This window comes from Oncorhynchus tshawytscha, linkage group LG05, assembly GCF_018296145.1.
Source record: "Oncorhynchus tshawytscha isolate Ot180627B linkage group LG05, Otsh_v2.0, whole genome shotgun sequence".
Lineage (NCBI taxonomy): Eukaryota > Metazoa > Chordata > Actinopteri > Salmoniformes > Salmonidae > Oncorhynchus > Oncorhynchus tshawytscha.
The window spans coordinates 61,521,274-61,542,907 of NC_056433.1; the positions used below are offsets into that span (position 1 = coordinate 61,521,274).

The 21,634-nt window shown below is 39.6% G+C and overlaps 1 protein-coding gene across 1 annotated transcript in view; it reads left to right on the forward strand.

Moving 5' to 3' along the window:
- The first annotated feature begins 598 nt into the window (after window positions 1–598).
- The window catches only part of si:ch211-51h4.2, a 105,256-nt gene continuing 84,220 nt past the window's right edge, over window positions 599–21,634 (forward strand). The window contains exons 1-6 of the mRNA XM_024421689.2: window positions 599–786; window positions 2,066–2,107; window positions 2,989–3,062; window positions 3,693–3,761; window positions 3,835–3,940; window positions 15,185–15,320. Coding sequence (XP_024277457.1) covers window positions 648–786; window positions 2,066–2,107; window positions 2,989–3,062; window positions 3,693–3,761; window positions 3,835–3,940; window positions 15,185–15,320 — 566 coding nt within the window. The 5' untranslated portion in view covers window positions 599–647. The remainder of the gene's footprint in view (window positions 787–2,065; window positions 2,108–2,988; window positions 3,063–3,692; window positions 3,762–3,834; window positions 3,941–15,184; window positions 15,321–21,634) is intronic.

Genomic DNA, 21,634 nt, shown 5'->3' on the forward strand with positions numbered 1-21,634 from the left:
GAAATATTTTTGTTAACACTATACAATTCCTCAATTATTGGGAATGAATGGTTTGGTATTGGTAAAAGTCCAACGCGTCTATTGATAACTCCCTTGGTATGATATTACACGTTTTTTAGTATGTTGTAAATATTCTATATGAAATATGCTATAATTTACTCCCCTAGTCTAATAAAAGGGAGGTTTAAAAGTAACCTTCATGATCCGTTATTTTTCTGCTCATGTATTTGATGAAAACGGAATTAACCAATTAAGGTTTTTATGACAATTTGCAGCATAATTCAATGAAAGATCTCCAGAGACCACCGAAATGGTTTCAAACTTCCCCCAAGCATAGTTTCACTGTGTTAACCGAATATTAGTTTATCCGGTATGGCGTCGCTGTCCATGGTATTGGAAGTGGTAAACTATGTAGCCTACCTAATTGATGTTATAATTTTTGGATTTTCACCCAGTGTATACACCACTAGACCGCCTTGGTAAATGTAATGTCGTATTCCTTATCAACATGTCTCAATTATACCAAAAAAAGGTGTCCTATTTACATACGGATGCGCTTGGTAGCAAACATCCCCCGCGCACGCGCTTTACCACTGCTCTGATCCCAGGTGCAGTGGATTTAGTACGGCTAGGAGGACGACGACGAAATGATGGCGACCGCCGCAGAAGAAATATTTCAAAGCCCATTTCCCATTTCTGAGCGCCATGTCACGACTATGTCCATCAAAATTACGCGGAAAAACCAGGATAAACCCTGGAAATTGAGATTAATTTACCTGCAGTGCTGTGAGTATCAGAAAAAAAACAGCATTTGAATGGATGTTGAAAACCGCGACAGGAGGTTTTTCCGTGATAATTTCACCCCACGCCGACAGACAATTAAATAGCATGAATGCACCTGGTCCATTTCACTAATTCAAACTTGACTTTGTACGCTCAGTCAAATAGGTTGTGGTAAATGTAGGAAAGCTCTCGCTAAAAACATACTGCTGGTCTGTGAAATCATCATGCCACTGCACAACCCTACTGGATGCTGATGCGCACTAGAGCTTGTTCCTGGCCATTTCAGTACGTTTTCGTGGCTCCTCATCATGCGTAGGCTAGCCTAGACAGACCATAACAAAGGCGATTCATAAAGCTCATAGGTTTTTTATTTTTACAGTCACTGTAGCTAAAACCTTAGAGATTAATATTAAACACATATGAAACACAATTTTACACACTGACTGAGATTAGATCATTCCAATGCAGCTAATGTCATTGTCATCAAACCTCCATTATGGTGGGTTTGGAAATGCAGCTCTTATTGTATTCAAGCTTCTTGTCTTTCAGGGAGTGTCATTTTTAAGTCGCACTTACAACAGCTGAAAGTAAAAGGACATACAAAGACTGATAACACATCATTTGTAGTTATAAACGACCATATGTGTTAATCCAAATTGTAGATGTGAGAATATTAAGCAGGATGTGATGATGATGATGAAAAAGTAATAACAGTTTGATGAAAAGGATGTCAGGCCAAGAACGACCCAAAATAATTTACACAAGTGTTGAATGGATTTTTTTCTAACATGAAAATGTATGTTGTATACCCATCCGGTTGTAAGTTTTATTTATTTATTGCAACAATAAGTTCTGCAAGCATTTCTGTAACTCTCTGTTATGAGTTTCTAACCTGAGGTTTGCACATGCCCATCTGGGGATTGAATAGCCCAGGGCAGGATGCACCAGCAGGTGCTGCTAGATGTAATGAATATACCTTTATTTTCCGGGATCTGAAATATTTATGAACAACCTTGTGCACCATGTCAATAGATAGTCTATAACTGCTTGTTTATTTACAAGACACTAGGGTAGACAATTTGTAGTTTTGCCCCTTGCCTTATTGGACATGATAGTTTGTCATGTTGGGTTAATCCCACCTATTGTTAAAGTAAATATGAAAGGAGTTTGGACAAATACTCTAAATACGATGTCAATGGCAGGTTTGCATGAAGAGTTATGAACATATAGGCTATCTCAAGTTAGGATTTGTGTGTAACTTCTCTGTCTCACATTTTTCTAGATTTTATGTCAATTGCAACGATACTGGGAACTGGAATCTTAGGTGAGTTGTACTCAGGGTGGAACGTCTGCCTCAGTAATTGTTGCCACGGATGTTCAAGGCAGACTGCGGTACTGCAGGTATTGTTAGCAAAAAAACAGGATCCCAATTATAGTGAATGGAAAGATGTCAAATTTCGTGGTCAATCTTCGTGTAAATAAAAAATATATATTAGAGAATAATGGTACCAATAATTGCTTTTAAAACACCAGATGTATGTCGAACTAATTATTTGAAAATCACACACAGAAGAAGATAAGGATAATTAATGTGAGCCTGCAGTACCCCGGTTGGCCTTCAATTTGAGTTACTCATTGAGAGGGGGCACAACTGAGCTAGCCTGCAACGTCACTTCCGGGGGTAGCTCAAACTATGCATGTTATGTCTCCATGAGACGCCATCTTAACTGACTTCATTTGGCTTCAATGTGCTATTGAGTTCTCACATAGGAATGAATGATGATCGAAGGCTTTGTCCATCCATATATACAGTCATTGGTTGTACCAGAGTCATATTCTATTTATGAACAGAACGTATTGTCTTTTGCGAAATTATTCATACAGCGGTTTATGACCTGTAGGGTATCAAATACATAAAATCATATTCAAATCAAATTTTATCACAGGAGGTTGGTGGCACCTTAATTGGGGAGGTATCAGTGGAATGGTATTGAATACATCCAACACATGGTTTCCATGTGTTTGATACCATTCCATTAACTCCGTTCCAGCCATTATTATGAGCCATCCTCCCCTCAGCAGCCTCCACTGAATTTGATATATCTAAATGAAAAATGATGATTTCAGTGATAACTTATAGACTGTTCATGATTACTTTTGTAACTATGTACTTTTATAACTGAAATTATGTACATTATATTGCAGGACTTCCTGTCACAATAGCACATGCAGGACTCGTGCCTTTCCTGGTCTCCTTTATAATTGGTTTCTTTGTGCAGGTGAGTTTGATGTTGTTTAACTGGAACATAATGGCCATGTAAGTACTGTGTAAGCTTAGCACCATTGTACTATATGAGTGCTCCCGAGTGGTGCAGTGGTCTAAGGGACTGCATTTCAGTGCAAGAGGCGTCACTACAGTCCCTGGTTCAAATCCAGGCTGCATCACATCCGGCCGTGATTGGGAGTCCCATAGCACAATTGGCCCAGCATCGTTCGGGTTTGGCTGGGGTGCAGTAATTGTAAATAATAATTTGTTCTTAACTGACTGTCCTACAGTACCATGTGACCTACAATATATTTTTTTGTAGGTCACATGGTAGGACAGTTATTTTATTTTGATTACAAACTTTCATTCAATTGGATGCTCAATTTCAGGATGTGTTCATATGTTGTGATATATTGTTGTGCTGATGTTGTGTCATGATATTTATTTTGTACATTCCTCAAGTAGGTATAAAACCTATTCTCAGGTCAGATAGAACACTATCAGCCGAGACCATTTGTTGGCCTAGCAGTGGATGTTATTGTGGGTTTTAAGGGCATTGGGAGAGTGGATAATGGTTTATTTGTTGTGAGGAGGATGCACTTTCCTAGAATTCACAAGTTGTTCCCTTCATTTTTCTTGTCAGGCTCTCCTCATATACCTCTTTGTTGACCTGCTCCAGCGATGCCAAGTTGTCCAGATTGAGTCATTGAAGGTAAATTCGATATCAAACACTGTTTTATTGTCATGTTTTTTAACTAAAGGATATTAAACCCTTGTTTTTTCAGACTACAGAGACAGAGCGAATTCTAATGCAAGACGTTGGATTGGAGGAGCCTGTTCTCACTAATACAGAGGAGGAGGAAGAGGAGGTGGAGGATGGGGAAGAAGCAGGTAAACCATTGCAAATGGTCACCCAAACAGTACAGATAGAGTGCCTTCAGAAAGTATTCACACCTCTTGACTTTTTCCACATTTTGTTGTTTTACAGCCTGAATTTAAAATGGATTCAATTGAGATGTTGTGTCACTGGCCTACACACAATATCCCATACTGTCAAAGTGGAAAATTTAAAGCTAAAATGTCTTTAGTCATTAAATATTCAACCCATTTGTTATGGCAAGCCTAAATAAGTTTATGAGTAAAAATAAAATGCATGGCCAGACCTGAAAATATTTGTCTAGCAATGATCAACAGCCAACTTGACAGAGCTTGAAGAATTGTACAAAATAAAAATGTGCAAATATTGTACAGTCCAGGTATGTGAAGCTCTTAGAGCATCATTTCCAATCCCCCATATTTTTTTGGTAAATATATATATCCATACACGCATGCATATATATACACATATATACATACACATACCTATATAGACATACATACTTTTTTAAAGAATATACCTTTATTATTATTCCCCGCAAACCCTTCCGCCGATCCCCCAATTGGAGTAAACTAATAAACACTTCTGCTTCTACCTTCAGTCCATACATCTTATACACACTCTACAGACACAGTCTACTTTACAATAGTTCTCTCTTGTTTGTTCTTAGTCCTTCCTCTATTTCTGATGTCCATCCAGTTTGATTTCTATTTGTAACTATGCTATTTCACAAAAGTTCAGAACCTATATACATTTTACAGATCCCGTATGTTTTACATTGTTTATCTTGTTATTAGTCCCACCCTTCAGCTCCACTCAACCCCTCCCATCTGTCTCTCAACATCATCCATTTCGGATTTCTATTTGCCATATATTTTTCAACTGTGCTGTGATGCTTCACAAAATAATTGAACCTTCCAATTCTCATAGCTTCTACAGGCTGTAAATTAAAAATAAACATTTTTACTAAAATAATTATTATATTATTGATTGATTGACTATGGCTTTTCAAATCACCCAGTATTGCTATCTGTAGTGTTAGTTCTAGGCAAATGTTGCAATTCTTCAGCCATTCCTGGAACTGTGACCAAAAATGAGCTACATATGGACAATACCAAAATAAATGATCTAATGACTCTGTCTCCTCACAGCAGAATCTGCAGAGCTGGGAAGATTGTATCCCCCATATATATAACATTCTATTAGTTGCAAGAATTTTGTATAGTAATTTATATTGAAAATGTCAAAGTTTTGAATCCGGCGTTGTTTTGCGTATCAATTCATAAACCATGTGCCATGGAATGGGTACATCGAAAATCTCTTCCCAACTATTTTGGCCCTTAAATGAAATTGGTATATGTTTTTATTCATCACACTTTTCTTTAACCATTTATGTTCTTTAATATAGGGCCGACATACAAGTTCCTTACTTTTTTCCCCTTCTACTTGCCTCTTCCATTTTTGTGGTAATGCTGCAATTAATTGGTTGTAATTTTGGGTAGAGCAGACATTTCCATATGTCTGTGTTAGCTGCATGTGCGACATAACTCCACCAGTCCTATTTATGATATCATTCACAAAATGTATACCTTTTAAAAAAAAAAATTGATAAATACAGTTTTTTAATCAATTAGTATATTTGAATTTAACCACACTATTTGTTGTACTATTTGTTCCGTCCTTTCAGGTGGATTAAACTGAAATTGCAACCAACTTTCTAAGGCTTGTTTAAAAAATAAAGATATTTTGGAGATTATTTCTTTTTCAAACAACCGAAAGTGAGCAGGTGTAATCTGAATAAAGGGGAAAAGGCCGTTCCTGAATATAGGATGAGACATTCGTACCAATTGACTAGATTTAAGTTTGGATTTAAGTATAACTTTTGTATGACTGATGCCTTTAGTGAGAGGTCTAAATGCTTTAATATTTCATCATTTCTGCCCACCGAATTCATATTCGTTATATAAATAGGCCCTTTTAATTTTATCTGGTTTGCCATTCCAAATAAAATTTAATATTTTTTGTTCATATAATTTAAAAAGCAGGTCACTAGGTGTAGGCAAAACCATAAGCAAATAGGTCAACTGTGATATAACTAAGGAGTTAATCAGGGTGATTTTTCCACAAATAGACAGGTATTTTCCTTTCCATGGTAGCAAGATCTTATCTATTTTTGCTAACTTTCTATAAAAATTTATTGGAGTGAGATCATTTCTTTCCTTTGGGATTTGTATACCGAGTATGTCTACATCTCCGTCAGACCATTTAATTGGTAAACTACATTGTCATGTAAAATGTGCATTTTTTTAGTGATCCAATACGTAATATGGTTACATTTATCATAATTTGGTTTTAATCCAGAGAGGATAGCAAAAGTATCTAGATCCTCTATGAGGCCGTGGAGAGACTCTAATTGTGGTTTTAAAAGAAAACATGAATCATCAGCGTACAATGACACCTTAGTTTTTAGGCCACGGATTTCTAATCCCTTAATATTATTGTTTGATCTAATCTTTGCAGCTAACATTTCGATGGCAATAATAAACAGATATGCCGATAGGGGACAACCTTGTTTTACTCCTCTAGATAGTTTAGAGACTTACCCAGAAAGATTAGAGACTTGCTCTTAGATTAAAGACTTGCTCTTAGAGACTTACCAAGAAAGATTTGCAGCTGTAATCACTGCCAAAGGTGATTCTAACATGTATTGACTCATGGGGTTGAATACTTATGTAATCAAGATATATTAGTGTTTTTATCTTCATATACAGTACCAGTCAAAAGTTTAGACACACCACTCATTCCAGGGCTTTTATTTATTTTGACAGTTTTCAACATTGTAGAATAATAGTGTAGACATCAAAACTTTGAAACAACACATATGCAATCGTGTAGTGACCAAAAAAGTGTTATATATATAAAAAGTGTTATGTATATTTTATATTTGAGATTCATCAAAGTAGTCACCCTTTGCCTTGATGACAGCTTTGCACATTCTTGGCTACTATCAACCAGCTTCACCTGGAATGCTTTTCCAACAGTCTAGAAGGAGTTCCCAAATATGCTGAGCACTCGTTGGCTGCATTTCCTTCACTCTGCAGTCCAACTCATACCAAACCATCTCAATTAGGGTAATGTCGGGTGATTGTGGAGGCCAGGTCATCTGATGCAGCACTCCATCACTCTCCTTCTTGGTCAAATAGCCCTTACACAGCCTGGAGGTGTGTTGGGTCATTGTCCTGTTGAAAAACAAATGATAGTCCCACTAAGAGCAAACCAGATGGGATGGCGTATCGCTGCAGAATGCTGTGGTAGCCATGCTGGTTATGTGTGCCTTGAATTCTAAGTAAGTCAATGACCGTGTCACCAGCAAAGCACCATCACACTTCCTCCTCCATGCATCACCGTGGGAACCACACATGCGGCGGTTATCCGTTCACCTACTCTGCGTCTCACAAAGACACGGCAGTTGGAATCTCAAATTTGGACTCATCAGAACAAAAGGATAGATTTCCACCAGTCTAATGTCCATTGCTCGTGTTTCTTTGCCCAAGCAAGTCTCTTCTTCTCATTGGTGTCCTTTAGTAGTGGTTTCTTTGCAGCAATTCGACCGTGGCCTGATTCGCGCAGTCTCCTCTGAACAGTTGATGTTGAGATGTGTCTGTTACTTGAACTCCTTGAAGCAATTATTTGAACTTATGCTCTGCAGCAGAGGTAACTCTGGGTCTTCCTTTCCTCTGGCGGTCCTCATGAGAGCCAGTTTCATCATAGCGCTTGATGGTTTTTGCGACTGCACTTGATTGACCTTCATGTCTTAAAGTAATGATGGACTGTCATTTCTCTTTGCTCATTTGAGCTGTTCTTGCCATAAAATGGACTTGGTCTTTTACCAAATAGGGCTATCTTCTGTATACCCCCCTACCTTGTCACGAAACAACTGATGACTCAAACACTTTAAGAAGGAAAGAAATTCCACAAATGAACTTTTAACAAGGCACACCTGTTACTTGAAATGCATTCCAAGTGACTGCCTTATGAAGCTGGTTGAGAGAATGCCAAGAGTGTGCAAAGCTGTCATCAAGGCAATTGGTGGCTACTTCGAAGAATCTCAAATGTAAAATATATTTTGATTTGTTTAACACTTTTTTGGTTACTATATTATTCCATATGTGTTATTTCATAGTTTTGATGTCTTCGCTATTATTCTACAATGTAGAAAATAGTAAAAATCAAGAAAAAACATTGAATGAGTAGGTGTATCCTAACCTTTGACTGGTACTGTATGTATATATAATTCATTAGTCCAGAAATGGATGTAGCAACTACAGATTGCCCCTTTAAGTCTATCAAAAGTGTGTGAGTTTGAACAGGTATTCATGAGGCCTATGGATAAAAAATATTTATCAGCATGAATTAGATTGAGCAATGAATGCCCCACTTTTGCTTCAGCTGTTGTATGAGCACATTTTTCACTGGCTGTCCACTGGTTTCACAAACATTGATTGATAGGCAGCTTAAACTTCTTGAATTCAACCAATTTTGGGTTCAAATACACATTTAGATTTGTGAACAGCCATCCACAACAACCACAATCCGTAAGGTGCAAATAGCTATATGAGAGAGCAGCAGTGTTATTCACATCAATGCTCTATGTGGATATCAATAATTACTGATATCATCTCGTCGTAGACTACACCACTGCTGTCATCCTTACCTCCAAGGGTTTATTCAAGTTGCATAATCTTTGGATGCTGGCAGCAGTCACTCCAATGGAAGACATAGCTTGGACTGTAGCCTACAAAAGCCTATTCCTGCTCTTTTCCCGCGATCCATTAAACCCATTTGGAGTGTCATCATAGTGGTCTCTGACTTGTGTTTAGACTCGCTCAGGTGGAACAAACTTAAACTTGCACCTTTTTTCAATGCTGATTTTAATGTCCTAAGGGAAAACAGAGAAGTGTCAAAGATATGTTTTTGAAAACCTCCTTTCTGAATTTAAAAGTAATCATTTAAAAGTAATATTTTTCCTGGTAACATAATGGATTACAGTTACTGTTTCTTTGTAATCCTTTACTACCCAACCCTGCCCACTTTGTAACATCACAAAATGTTGAAAAAGTAAACGGGTCTGAATACTTTATGAAGGCACTGCTGTAACATGTTTGACCATTTTGTTGTGCTCAGTCTGAACATCCAGGAACCCTCCACAGTTAGATAAAGGAGTTGATTTGTCCACATGTAGTGCTGCATTGCATTCTGCTTTGTCAGTCATGGGCTTATCTCCAGGGGTTTCCGGACCTCACCATCACATAATGCTTGTTAATTGTGCCCAGCTGTTGGAAATTGGTGCGGATCCAGATTGTTTGATACTCTCCTTTGAGATTGCATTTCTGCTGTGAGGCCCAAATAACATTAGTGAAAATGACATTTTCATAAACAGTATTCTGCAAGTGGAGGAATATCCTGACCTGCGTCATCATTAACCTACCTAGTAGGATAGCAGTTTTCTCTGATCCCACATGTTAGCTGAGATTCTCCCTTTAACAATCAGTCTAATAGTGTTAAATGTAACTGGTTCCCTAATTAATAGAGAATATATTTGTTTGTGTGCTTTTTTGTCATTAGTTAGTGAGGAGATAGTGTGTACCACATGAAATGCCTGGGTCCCTGAAACAGATGGTGGCTGTATTGTTTTTGGTGTGAAATGCAGCAAGGAACATCAGCAGAGGGGATTAAGACGCAGGCAGGAATCCAACAGCATCAGCGCTAACTAATCAGGGTAGGCCGAGGCCCCATGGAGGCAAACATTAAGTATTTTGGACAAGAGATGGGGGGAATAGTCAGCTAATGAAGATGAATGGAGGGATGGAAAGTGGCTGCCCTGTCAGAAAAAAGTGTGTGGAACTTGAGGCTTGTTTATGAAAGCTTTTCAGAATCTCTGCTGCTTTCCAGGGTGAGGGAGGTGGCCTTATCTGTCCCTGACTACACCAGGGAAACATATCCACTGATGCACCTCTTTTTCATAGTAATGGCGCCTGTATCTGTAATGATCTAAACTCAAAGGAGTCAAGTACTAATATTGTAGATCACTCCTCTCAAGGGATTTTATGATGAGTCTCTAAATGTGTTTGTCAATCAAACTATTTTATGATCTTGGCAATGTCAATTATCTTGGTCAAAATCAATTATATTTTACACTCAACGAGGATAATCATTGCATTTTAGCTTCCTTTTTCTCTACCTTTTGTTATTTGAGCTTATTCATTGTGCTGATAAGTGGAGCAATCTTTCTATCATATCACATGACCAAGGTGCCTTTCATGCTAGCCCTGCCATTATAGTCATAAAACGCTTGAAATTGATCACACATCCCTGTTAATATAGTTTTTAATAAAACTCTAATGCTAAATAATTGCTTTATTACTGTCACGTATGTGACCAGAGCAGTATTTCCTTTGGCTAGATGCTGCTTTAATTTATATGCCCGGTTGACAGTGTCATCTGATAGCTTTTGCAATGGCCTGATATTCCATGATTCAATTACGCGCTCATGGTCCTGGTATACAGGTTAGCTTGTTGGGATTTAATAAGAGAGCTATTAAAAAGATGGATTTCTCTGTGCAAAAAAATGTGCAGCTGCTATCTGTTACATATTGTCTGGTTTAGAATGGATTCCAATAAGCACAACACAGATATCCCATTCATCACGGGGACATTGCATGATAAACATCAAAACAAATGCAAAACTGAAAAGGTTCAAAATTAATTATCTCATCTCATTATAGAGAAGTTATAACACATCTTATTCGGGCTATGTTAAAGAGAAGGTATAACAGATCTCTGGATTTCATTGATAGAGAAAGGGGGATCAGTTATGTTATTGAGCTTCAAAATCATTACAAGTTTGTTGTTGTTCATTTCATCAGTGTACTTACTCAGTTTTGACGTTTGGCCTGGTGAATTATTTACAAAGTCTTTATTGTTGGTTAGATTATGCAATTTTTTTTAGGGGGTAGATCAGCGCTTCAATATTGAAGATAGATTGTGACTTCCATCAATGTAATTGTCTGAATAAACATTTTTGTAAAACCAGTACCAGTCAAAAGTTTGGACACACCTACTCATTCCAGGTTTTTTCTTGATTTTTTAAAACAATTTTCTGCATTGTAGAATAATAGTGAAGACATCAAAACTATGAAGTAACACATATGGAATAATGTAGTAACCAAAAAATTGTTAAACAAAGTAGCCACCCTTTGCCTTGATGACAGCTTTGCACACTCTTTGCATTCTCTCAACCAGCTTCTGAGGTAGTCACGTGGAATGCATTGTTAAAAGTTAATTTGTGGATTTTCTTTCCTTATTGCATTTAAGCCAATCAGTTGTGATGTGACAGAAAATAGCCCTATTTGGTAAAAGACCAAGTCAATTTTATGGCAAGAACAGCTCAAATAAGCAAAGGGAAATGACAGTCCATCATTACTTTAAGACATGAAGGTCAGTCAATGTGGAACATTTCAAGAACTTTGAACGTTTCTTCAAGTCCGGGGGTGTCCTCGGATGGGTCCACAGTGTCTCCTGACCCCTCCTGTCTCAGCCTCCAGTATTTATGCTGCAGTAGTTTATGTGTCGGGGGGCTAGGGTCAGTTTGTTATATCTGGAGTACTTCTCCTGTCCTATTCGGTGTCCTGTGTGAATCTAAGTGTGCGTTCTCTAATTCTCTCCTTCTCTCTCTCGGAGGACCTGAGCCCTAGGACCATGCCCCAGGATTACCTGACATGATGACTCCTTGCTGTCCCCAGTCCACCTGGCCATGCTGCTGCTCCAGTTTCAACTGTTCTGCCTTCTTATTATTCGAACATGCTGATCATTTATGAACATTTGAACATCTTGGCCATGTTCTGTTATAATCTCCACCCGGCACAGCCAGAAGAGGACTGGCCACCCCACATATGCTCTCTCTAATTCTCTCTTTTTTTCTCTCTCTCGGAGGACCTGATCCCTAGGACCATGCCACAGGACTACCTGACATGATGACTCCTTGCTGTCCCCAGTCCATCTGACCGTGCTGCTGCTCCAGTTTCAACTGTTCTGCCTTATTATTATACGACCATGCTGGTCATTTATGAACATTTGAACATCTTGGCCATGTTCTGTTATAATCTCCACCCGGCACAGCCAGAAGAGGACTGGCCACCCCACATAGCCTGGTTCCTCTCTAGGTTTCTTCCTAGGTTTTGGCCTTTCTAGGGAGTTTTTCCTAGCCACCGTGCTTCTACACCTGCATTGCTTGCTGTTTGGGGTTTTAGGCTGGGTTTCTGTACAGCACTTTGAGATATCAGCTGATGTACGAAGGGCTATATAAATAAATTTGATTTGATTTGATTTCAAGTGCAGTCGCAAAACCATCAAGCGTTATGGTGAAACTATTATATTTGAAGGTATGACCCAGGTTCAGACAGTGTTGAAGAAACAAATGTTTGTTCTTTAAACAAGGGCAGGCAAACGATAGGTCAAGGCAGGCAGGGGTCAATAATCCAGAGAGGGTGTAAGGTACTGGAACAGCAGGTGGACTCAGGGTTAGGTCAGGCAGAGGTCGGTAATCCAGAGTAGTGGGGCAAAGGTACAGGACGACAGGCAGGTTCAGGGTCAGGACAGGCAGAACGGTCAGAACCGGGAAACTGGAAAACAGGAGCAGGGAAAGAAAACGCTGGTAGGTTCTACGAACAAAACAAACTGGCAAAAGGCAAACAGAAAACACAGGTAGAAATACACAGGGGATAATGGGGAAGATGGGCAACACCTGGAGGAGGGTGGAGACAATCACAAAGACAGGTGACACAGATCAGGGTGTGACAGAAACTGGCTCTCATGAGGACCGCCACAGGAAAGGAAGACCTAGAGTTACCTCTGCTGCAGAGGATAGGTTCATTAGAGTTACCAGCCTCATAAATCGGCAACTATTTGCACCTCAGACACATTTCAACATCAACTGTTCAGAGGAGACTGTGTGACTCAGGCCTTCATGGTCGAATTGCTGCAAAAATGAGTACCTCATCAAGGCAAAGGGTGGCTACATTGAAGAATCTGAAATTTAACATATATTTTGAATTGTCTAACACTTTTTTGGTTACTACATGATTCCATATGTGTTATTTCATAGTTTTGATGTCTTCACAATTATTCTACAATGTAGAAAATAGTAAAAAAGAAAGAAAGAAAAAACCTGGAATGAGTAGGTGTGTCCAAACTTTTGACTGTTACTATAAATAACATTCTATTGGTTGCAAGGATTTTGTATAATCATATAAATTGAAAAAGAAAATGTCTTCCCAACTATTTTGCAATCTATATGGCACAGCTGTACATTTTTTGGTTCTTAAATGAAACTGGTATACTTTTTCATTTATCACAATTTTATTTAGCCAATTTGGGTCATTAATGTAGGGCCGACAGACAAGTTCCTTACTATCAATCCCTTCAACCTGCCTCTTCCATTTTTGCGGTAATGCTGCAATTATTTGGTTGTCATTTTGAGTAGAGCTGACATTTCAATATATTTTTGTTAGCTGCATGTTTGACATAAATCCACCAGTCCTAGTTATGATATAATTTGCATTATACCTTTTGAATTTTTTTTATCCAAATATATTTGTTTTTTTTAATCAATTAGTATACTTGAGTTTAACCATAATATTTGTTATAAAATTTGTTAAGTCTTTTCTGGTGGATTAGATTATGCTCTTTATCCTTTCAAAGAATCACAGCACTGGGAGACCAGAAACCTTCCTCTGAGATTTCCCAAAGTTCTTCGTATAGTCGGCCCCTAATATCATAACTGTCATTAAAAACACAGTTATACGACACTCTAGGTGTAAAATAAATCAATAGCTAATTCTGTATCCTGCTGTGTTCTGCCTTTGGAGTATACTGTAATATTACTTGAAGATTAGCCATTGAATTATTGTCCAATAGGAGGAAGAACCTCAGACCACAATGGCTGTCATGTCTCGGCTTATGCAAACTCATTAGCACCATACTGCATTCAGCACTCATTAAATGCTGTGTACAGATAAATATTATGTTTGTGTTCCTTTCACTGTTCCCTCAAAGCTGGGGAGAGTTGGGTGACAGGTGTGGGGGATCTTGCATCTCTTCATATTTATGACTTGGCTGTCCTGTTGGATAGCAGATGGGTTCTTCTGCGAAATGACTGATATTGCCTTCTAGCTGCTGCAGTCTATTCCCCTCTCATTCTTACATTAGAGGTACAGTAGTCTTATCGCAGTGCAAAATTTAATCTGATTCTGCTGCCAAAGACTTATTATAGAGATTCCTGGCTGACTGACACAACTGATTTTGAGAGCTATTTGTAATTTTAATAGACAAGTCCCCAAACTTGTGTGCCATTAGGAATGACAGTATGTTGTATTCCGTGGCCATTCATGTCTCATTCACCCAGATGTAGTAAAGCCATATGTAGAGACTGCTTTGTGATGCGTGTGCTTGTTTTATCTGCATGCAGAAACAGATGCCTGAATCTGTTCAAGTGTTGTGTTGAGAGAAACGCACTTATTTCTAAAGAGCCACTTGGAGTGTCTGTGATATGAGTTTATTATATTGCATTATATTATTTTATCTCTTTCTCACACTTCCTCTCTCTGCCATTGTAGTCTTACTGTTAAGGCCCAAAGCATTATCAGTTGGAGCACGGTGGAGTCCTTGCCTTTCTAAACATTTTGAATGAGCGGGCATTATGTTCATATTCAGGGTTATAACTCTTCAATGTGCTTTGTCATATCTGCTATTCCGTTAGGCTGCTAGAAGGATTATCAGGCTATGACTTATTGTCAGTGATCTGATATACCTCCTCCTCAACACCTCCTTTTTTGATCTGTCCGTATTCATCTCACTGCATTCTCGCTGCATTCTCTCTATCTCTCCCATTCATCTCTCTGCTGATTCATTATTTACCACATAAAAGTGGAGTGAGAAGGTACTCCCAGAATCAAAGTGTGTGTCTTCTATGGCGAGGCAATGGAGAGGGATGTGTTGCGGACCTCGGCGGCGCTGAAGGATGGCACCACTCATCCATTACGCTCTCAGCGGCTGACTGAGCTGCACCGTTCCCAACTGCATTTATCCCTCACGCTTATTCTCCAAAATGGACCTGTCACCAGGAATCGCTGTTTCTCCCAGAAATACAGCATTGTCTCCCAGGGAGGTTTGATTTCTGAAACCTGTCGTCTCTGTTTCAGACACGGGCCTCCTGCAGCAGGACGCGGCCAGACAGACTCTGGAGGAGAAGCTACAGCCTAATCTCCATGTGTTGGGGCTCCTCTTCCTCAGCAAACCTATGAGCCATGCCTTCAACTTCATCCTACTCTTCCAGTTGTAAGTTACACTAATACAGACGACTACAGCTAGCTGCCATATTAAAGAAGTCTAATGACAGAATAACACAACAACTTGGACCATAGGGAAATAAATAAGGCCTACTCAGTGGAGGGAAATGAAACTTAAAAGTGTTCTACAAAGTTAGATTAAGATTAGATTCTAATGGATCACTCAACACATTTCAGATATCCATGAGGAGATTATAACATGCTCCAATTGTATAGATTCTTCCTAATTAAACAACATGTATGATACCAAAGCCCAGATACAGTGGTGTCAGGGGGCTTCAGTTATTCCCCTGTACCACATCAACCATGTCCCCTGGCATGTTACTACCCATCGTTTCAATTATCAACATTTGTCACCAGCTCTCTTAGTGTCAGCAGCCTCCCATCCATTATGCCCCATGTTTTACACCTTGAGAAATGTGTTGGCTCTGCAGAAAAGGCCAGCAACTGTCTTTGTGAGAGAGGGGATTTCTCAGAAATACAGACTCATGGCTGGATTCCCTCTACCTGGCCTTAACAGTGTTTATGTAGTACAAACTAGTGCCCATTCGTATTGTCAATTAGTCTGATAATTGGAAGCATTTAACCATTAATAGGTGTCTACTTGATATTTTTATTCAATGAAAAACATTTCTGAAGTTCTGCATTAGAAGGCTTCTCATGTACAAATTGGCCTCAGCATGGTGTTCGTGTGAATCCTTAGCATTTTGTTCAAATATTGATACAGAATGTGTCTGCTACTGTACCTCCATAATTTTTCCCTTGGAACATTCTTTATCATGGGTAGTGAATTGACCTTTTTCATATCTATGAATCCAAGCTACGCCAATGCCTTGTGGGCATATGTGCTGCATCTAATTTGGGCCATGCTTTTCAATGATGTCATTTAATCTCATGCCTTACTGCATTATTTAATGGTAAGACCCTGTGGGGACCAGCTAATGAATCACACCCTGGCAGGCAGGCTGACTTTGTGACAGAGTGGTAAAGTTGTAACTCTGCATACAATGCATTCGGAAAGTATTCAGACCCCTTCCCTTTTTTCCAAATTTTGTTATGTCACAGCCTTACTCTAAAATGTATAAAATATTTTTTCCCTCATCAATGTACATGTAACCGAAGTGAAATGGCTAGCTAGTTAGCGGTGGTGCGCGCTAATAGCGTTTCAATTGGTGACATCACTCGCTTTAAGACCTTGAAGTAGTGGTTCCCCTTGCTCTGCAAGGGCCGTGGCTCTTGTGTAGCGATGGGTAACGATGCTTCGTGGGTGTCAGTTGTTGATGTGTGCAGAGGGTCCCTGGTTCAAGCCCAAGTTGGGGTGAGGAGAGGGGCGGAAGCTATACTGTTACATACACACAATACCCCATAATGATGAAGCAAAAGTAGGTTTTTAGAAATGTTAGCAAATGTATTAAAAATAACAAACAGAAATACCTTAACCTCTCTAGGGTATGTGGGATGCTAGCGTCCCATCTGGCCAACATCCAGTGAGATTGCAGAGCTCCAAATTCAAATACAGAAATACTCATTATAAAAATTCAGAAAACAAAACATATTTTACATAGGTTTAAAGATTAACTTCTTGTGAATCCAACCACGGTGTCAGATTTGAAAAATGCTTTACGGTGAAAGCATACCTTACAATTATTTGGGAACATAGCCCAGTTGAAAATGATTACAAACAGTAACCAGCCAAGCAGAAGCGTTATAAAACTCAGAAATAGAGATAAAATTAATCCCTTACCTTTGATGATCTTCATATGGTGGCACTCAGAAGACATTAATTTACTCAATAAATGTTCATTTTGTTTTGATAAAGTCTCTTTATATCCAAAAACCTCAGTTTTCTTCAGTAATCCACAGGCTCAAACGCAGTCAAAACAGACAGACAAAAAAATCCTAATTGTATCCGTAAAGTTCATAGAAACATGTCAAACAATGTTTATATTCAATCCTCAGGTTGTTTTTAGCCTAAATGATCTATAATATTTCAACCGGACAATAACGTCGTCAACATAAAAGGTAAACAAGAAATGCACTCTCTCGGGATTGCGCATGAAAAAGCTCTGTGACACGTCAGGGTCCACTCATTCAGACTGGTCTTACTCCCTAATTTATAAGAATACAAGCCTGAAACCATTTCTAAAGACTGTTGACATCTACTGGAAGGCATAGGAACTGCAAATTGAGTCCTAAGTCAATGGCTACTGTAATGGCATTGAATAGAAAAATAAAATAAAAAATGTAAAAAAAACTTCCTGAATGGATTTTTCTCAGGTTTTCGCCTGCCAAATCAGATCTGTTATACTCACAGCCACTATTTTAACAGTTTTGGAAACTTTAAAGTGTTTTCTATCCAAATCTACCAGTTATATGCATATCATATCTTCTGGGGCCGAGTAGCAGGCCGTTTAATTTGGGCATGCTTTTCATCCAAAATTCTGAATGCTGCCCCCTACCCTAGAGAAGTTAAAGTAGTGATGGACTGTCATTTCTCTTTGCTTATTTGAGCATTTTGTTGTTTTGTATAGTTTGTTTAAGTGTTCTTCGTTTTCATTAAAGAAGAATGTATTCAAATCACGCTACGCTTTGGTCTCCTCGTTATAACGAACGTGACAGAATAACCCACCAAACAAGGACCAAGCAGCGTGAAAAGAAGGAGCAGCGTATGATGGAGTAGACAGCATGGACATGGGACGAAATACTGGACGGTAAAGGATCCTGGACGTGGGAGGAGATACTGGCAGGAGCGGATCGCCTACCATGGAGGCAGGTGGAGATGGAATGGCGACGATATGTGGGTACACGACTAGCACGGAAGCCCGAGAGGCAGCCCCAAGATTTTTTTTGGGGGGGGGGCACATGAGGAGATTGGCTGAGTCAGGTAGGAGACCTGAGCCAACTCCTCATGCTTACTGTGTTGAGCTTGTAACTGGTCAGGCACCGTGTTATGTAGAGATGCGCACGGTGTCTCCAGTGCGCTATTCTAGCCCGGTGCGTTCTATTCCAGCTCCTCACATTGGCCGGGTTAGAATGGGCATCCAGCCAGGAAGGAGGGTGCCGGCTCAGCGCTCCTGTTCTCCAAATCAAATCAAATCAAATCAAATTTATTTATATAGCCCTTCGTACATCAGCTGATATCTCAAAGTGCTGTACAGAAACCCAGCCTAAAACCCCAAACAGCAAGCAATGCAGGTGTAGAAGCACGGTGGCTAGGAAGAACTCCCTAGAAAGGCCAAAACCTAGGAAGAAAGAGAGGAACCAGGCTATGTGGGGTGGCCAGTCCTCTTCTGGCTGTGCCGGGTGGAGATTATAACAGAACATGGCCAAGATGTTCAAATGTTCATATATGACCAGCATGGTCGAATAATAATAAGGCAGAACAGTTGAAACTGGAGCAGCAGCACAGTCAGGTGGAAGTTGAAACTGGAGCAGCAGCATGGCCAGGTGGACTGGGGACAGCAAGGAGTCATCATGTCAGGTAGTCCTGGGGCATGGTCCTAGGGCTCAGGTCAGTTGAAACTGGAACAGCAGCATGGCCAGGTGGACTGGGGACAGCAAGGAGTCATCATGTCAGGTAGTCCTGGAGCTCAGGTCCTAGGGCTCAGGTCCTCCGAGAGAGAGAAAGAAAGAGAGAAGGAGAGAATTAGAGAACGCACACTTAGATTCACACAGGACACTCCAGTATACCTCCTTGGACCAGGATATCCCGCGCCGGCTCTGCGTACTGTGTCTCCGGTGAGTCTGCACAGCCCAGTGCGTCCTGTGTCAGTGCCCTGCATTTGCAGGGCGAAAATAAACATCCAGCCTGGACGGGTTGTGTCAGCTCTACACTCCAGACCTCCAGTACGCCTCCACAGTCCAGTATGTCCTGTGCCTGATCTCCGCACTCGTCCTGAGGTGTGTCACCAGTCCAGTACACCCTGTTCCTGCTCCTCGCACTCGCCCTGAGGTGCGTCACCAGTCCAGTACTCCCTGTTCCTGCTCCTCGCACTGAGGTGTCCAGAGCGTCCGGCGACAGTACCCAGTCCAGAGCGTCGAGGGTGATATGTGTTTTTTCTCCTATCTAGGGTTTTTGTATGTTTATGGGGTTTTTCCAGTCTAGGTGTTTTTATGTCTATGGTTGCCTAGATTAGTTCTCAATCAGAGGCAGCTGTTTATCGTTGTCTCTGATTGGGGACCATATTTAGGTAGCCATATGCCCTGGATAGTTTGTGGGTTATTGTCTATGGTTAGTTGCCTGTGTCTGCACTCGTTATATATAGCTTCACGTTCGTTTTGTTGTTTTGTATAGTTTGTTTAAGTGTTCTTCGTTTTCATTAAAGAAGGATGTATTCAAATCATGCTGCGCTTTGGTCGCCTTGTTTGTTATAACGAACGTGACAATAAGGCTGTAACGTAACAAAATGTGGAAAAAGTAATGGGGTCTGAATACTTTCCGAATTAACTATAGATGTTCCCCCTCACACACACACACACACACACACACACACACACACACACACACACACATACGGTGCCTTTAGAAAGTATTCATACCCCTTGACTTAATCCACATTTTGTTGTTACAGCCTGAATTCAAAATGGATTGAAAATATTTTTGTTTCTCACACACCTACATACAATATCCCATAATGACAAAGTGAAAACATGTTTTTATCAAATTGGGCATTTATTGAAAATTATACAGAAATATCTCATTTACATAGCTATTCACACCCATGAGTCAATACTTTGTAGAAGCATCTTTGGCAGCAATGACAGCTGTGAGTCTTTCTGGGTTAGTCTCTAAAAGCTTTCCACATCTGGATTGTACAACATTTGCCCATTATTCTTTTTAAAATTCTTCAAGCTCTGTCAAATTGGTTGTTGATCATTGCTAGACAACCATTTTCAGGTCTTGCCATAGATTTTCAAGTCAATTTAAGTCAAAACTGTAACTCGGCCCCTCAGGAACATTCACTGCCTTCTTGATGAGCAACTCCATGGTAGATTTGGCCTTGTGTTATAAGTTATTGTTCTGCTGGAAGGTGAATTGATCTCCCAGTGTCTAGTGCAAAGCAGACTGAACCAGCTTTTCCTCTAGGATTTTGCCTGTGCTTAGCTCCATTCTTTTTCTTTTTATCCTGAAAAACTCCCCAGTCCTTAATGATTACAAGCATACCCATAACATGATGCAGCCATCACTATGCTTAAAAATATGGGGAGTGGTACTCAGTAATGTGTTGTATTGGATTTGCCCCAAACATAACACTTTGTATTCAAGACAAAAAGTGAATTGCTTTGCCACATTTTTTTTGCAGTATTGCATTAGTGTCTTGTTGCAAACAGGATGCATGCTTTGGAATATTTTTATAGTGTATAGGCCTCCTCCTTTTCACTCTGTCAATTAGGTTAGTATTTTGGAGTAACTACAATGTTGTTGATCCATCCTCGGTTTTCCCTTATCACAGCCATTAACCTCTCTGGCATATATGGGACGGTAGCGTTCCACCTCGCCAACAGCCAGTGAAATTGCATGGCGCCAAATTCAAAACAACAGAAATCCCATAATTAAAATTCCTCAAACATACAAGTATTTTATACCATTTTAAAGATAACCTTCTTGTAAATCCAGCCACAGTGTCCGATTTCAAATAGGCTTTATGGCGAAAGCACACCAAACGATTATGTTAGGTCAGCACCTAGTCACAGAAAACCATACAGTCATTTTCCAGCCAAGGTAATTGCTCACAAAAATCAGAAATAGCAATTAAATTAATCACTAACCTTTGATCTTCATCAGATGGCACTCACAGGACTTCATGTTACACAATAAATGTGTGTTTTGTTTGAGAAAGTTAATCTTTATGTCCAAAAACCTAATTTGAAATTGGTGTGTTATGATCAGAAATGCATTGTCTCAAACAAACATCCAGTGAAAGTGCAGAGAGCCACATCAAATTACAGAAATACTCATACTCATAAACATTGATAAAAGATACAAGTGTTATGCATGGAAATATAGATAAACTTCTCCCTAATGCAACCGCTGTGTCAGATTTCAAAAAAGCTTTACGGCGAAAGCACACCTTGCGATTATGTTAGGTCAGCGCTAGTCACAGAAAAATATCCAGCCATTTTCCAAAGAAGGAGATGTGTCAGAAAAGTCAGAAATAGCGTCAGAAATATTCACTTACCTTTGATGATCTTGATCGGAATGCACTCCCAGGAATCCCAGTTCCACAATAAGTGTTTGATTTGTTCGATAATGTCCATCATTTGTCCAAATAGCTACTTTTGTTAGCGCGTTTGGTAAACAAA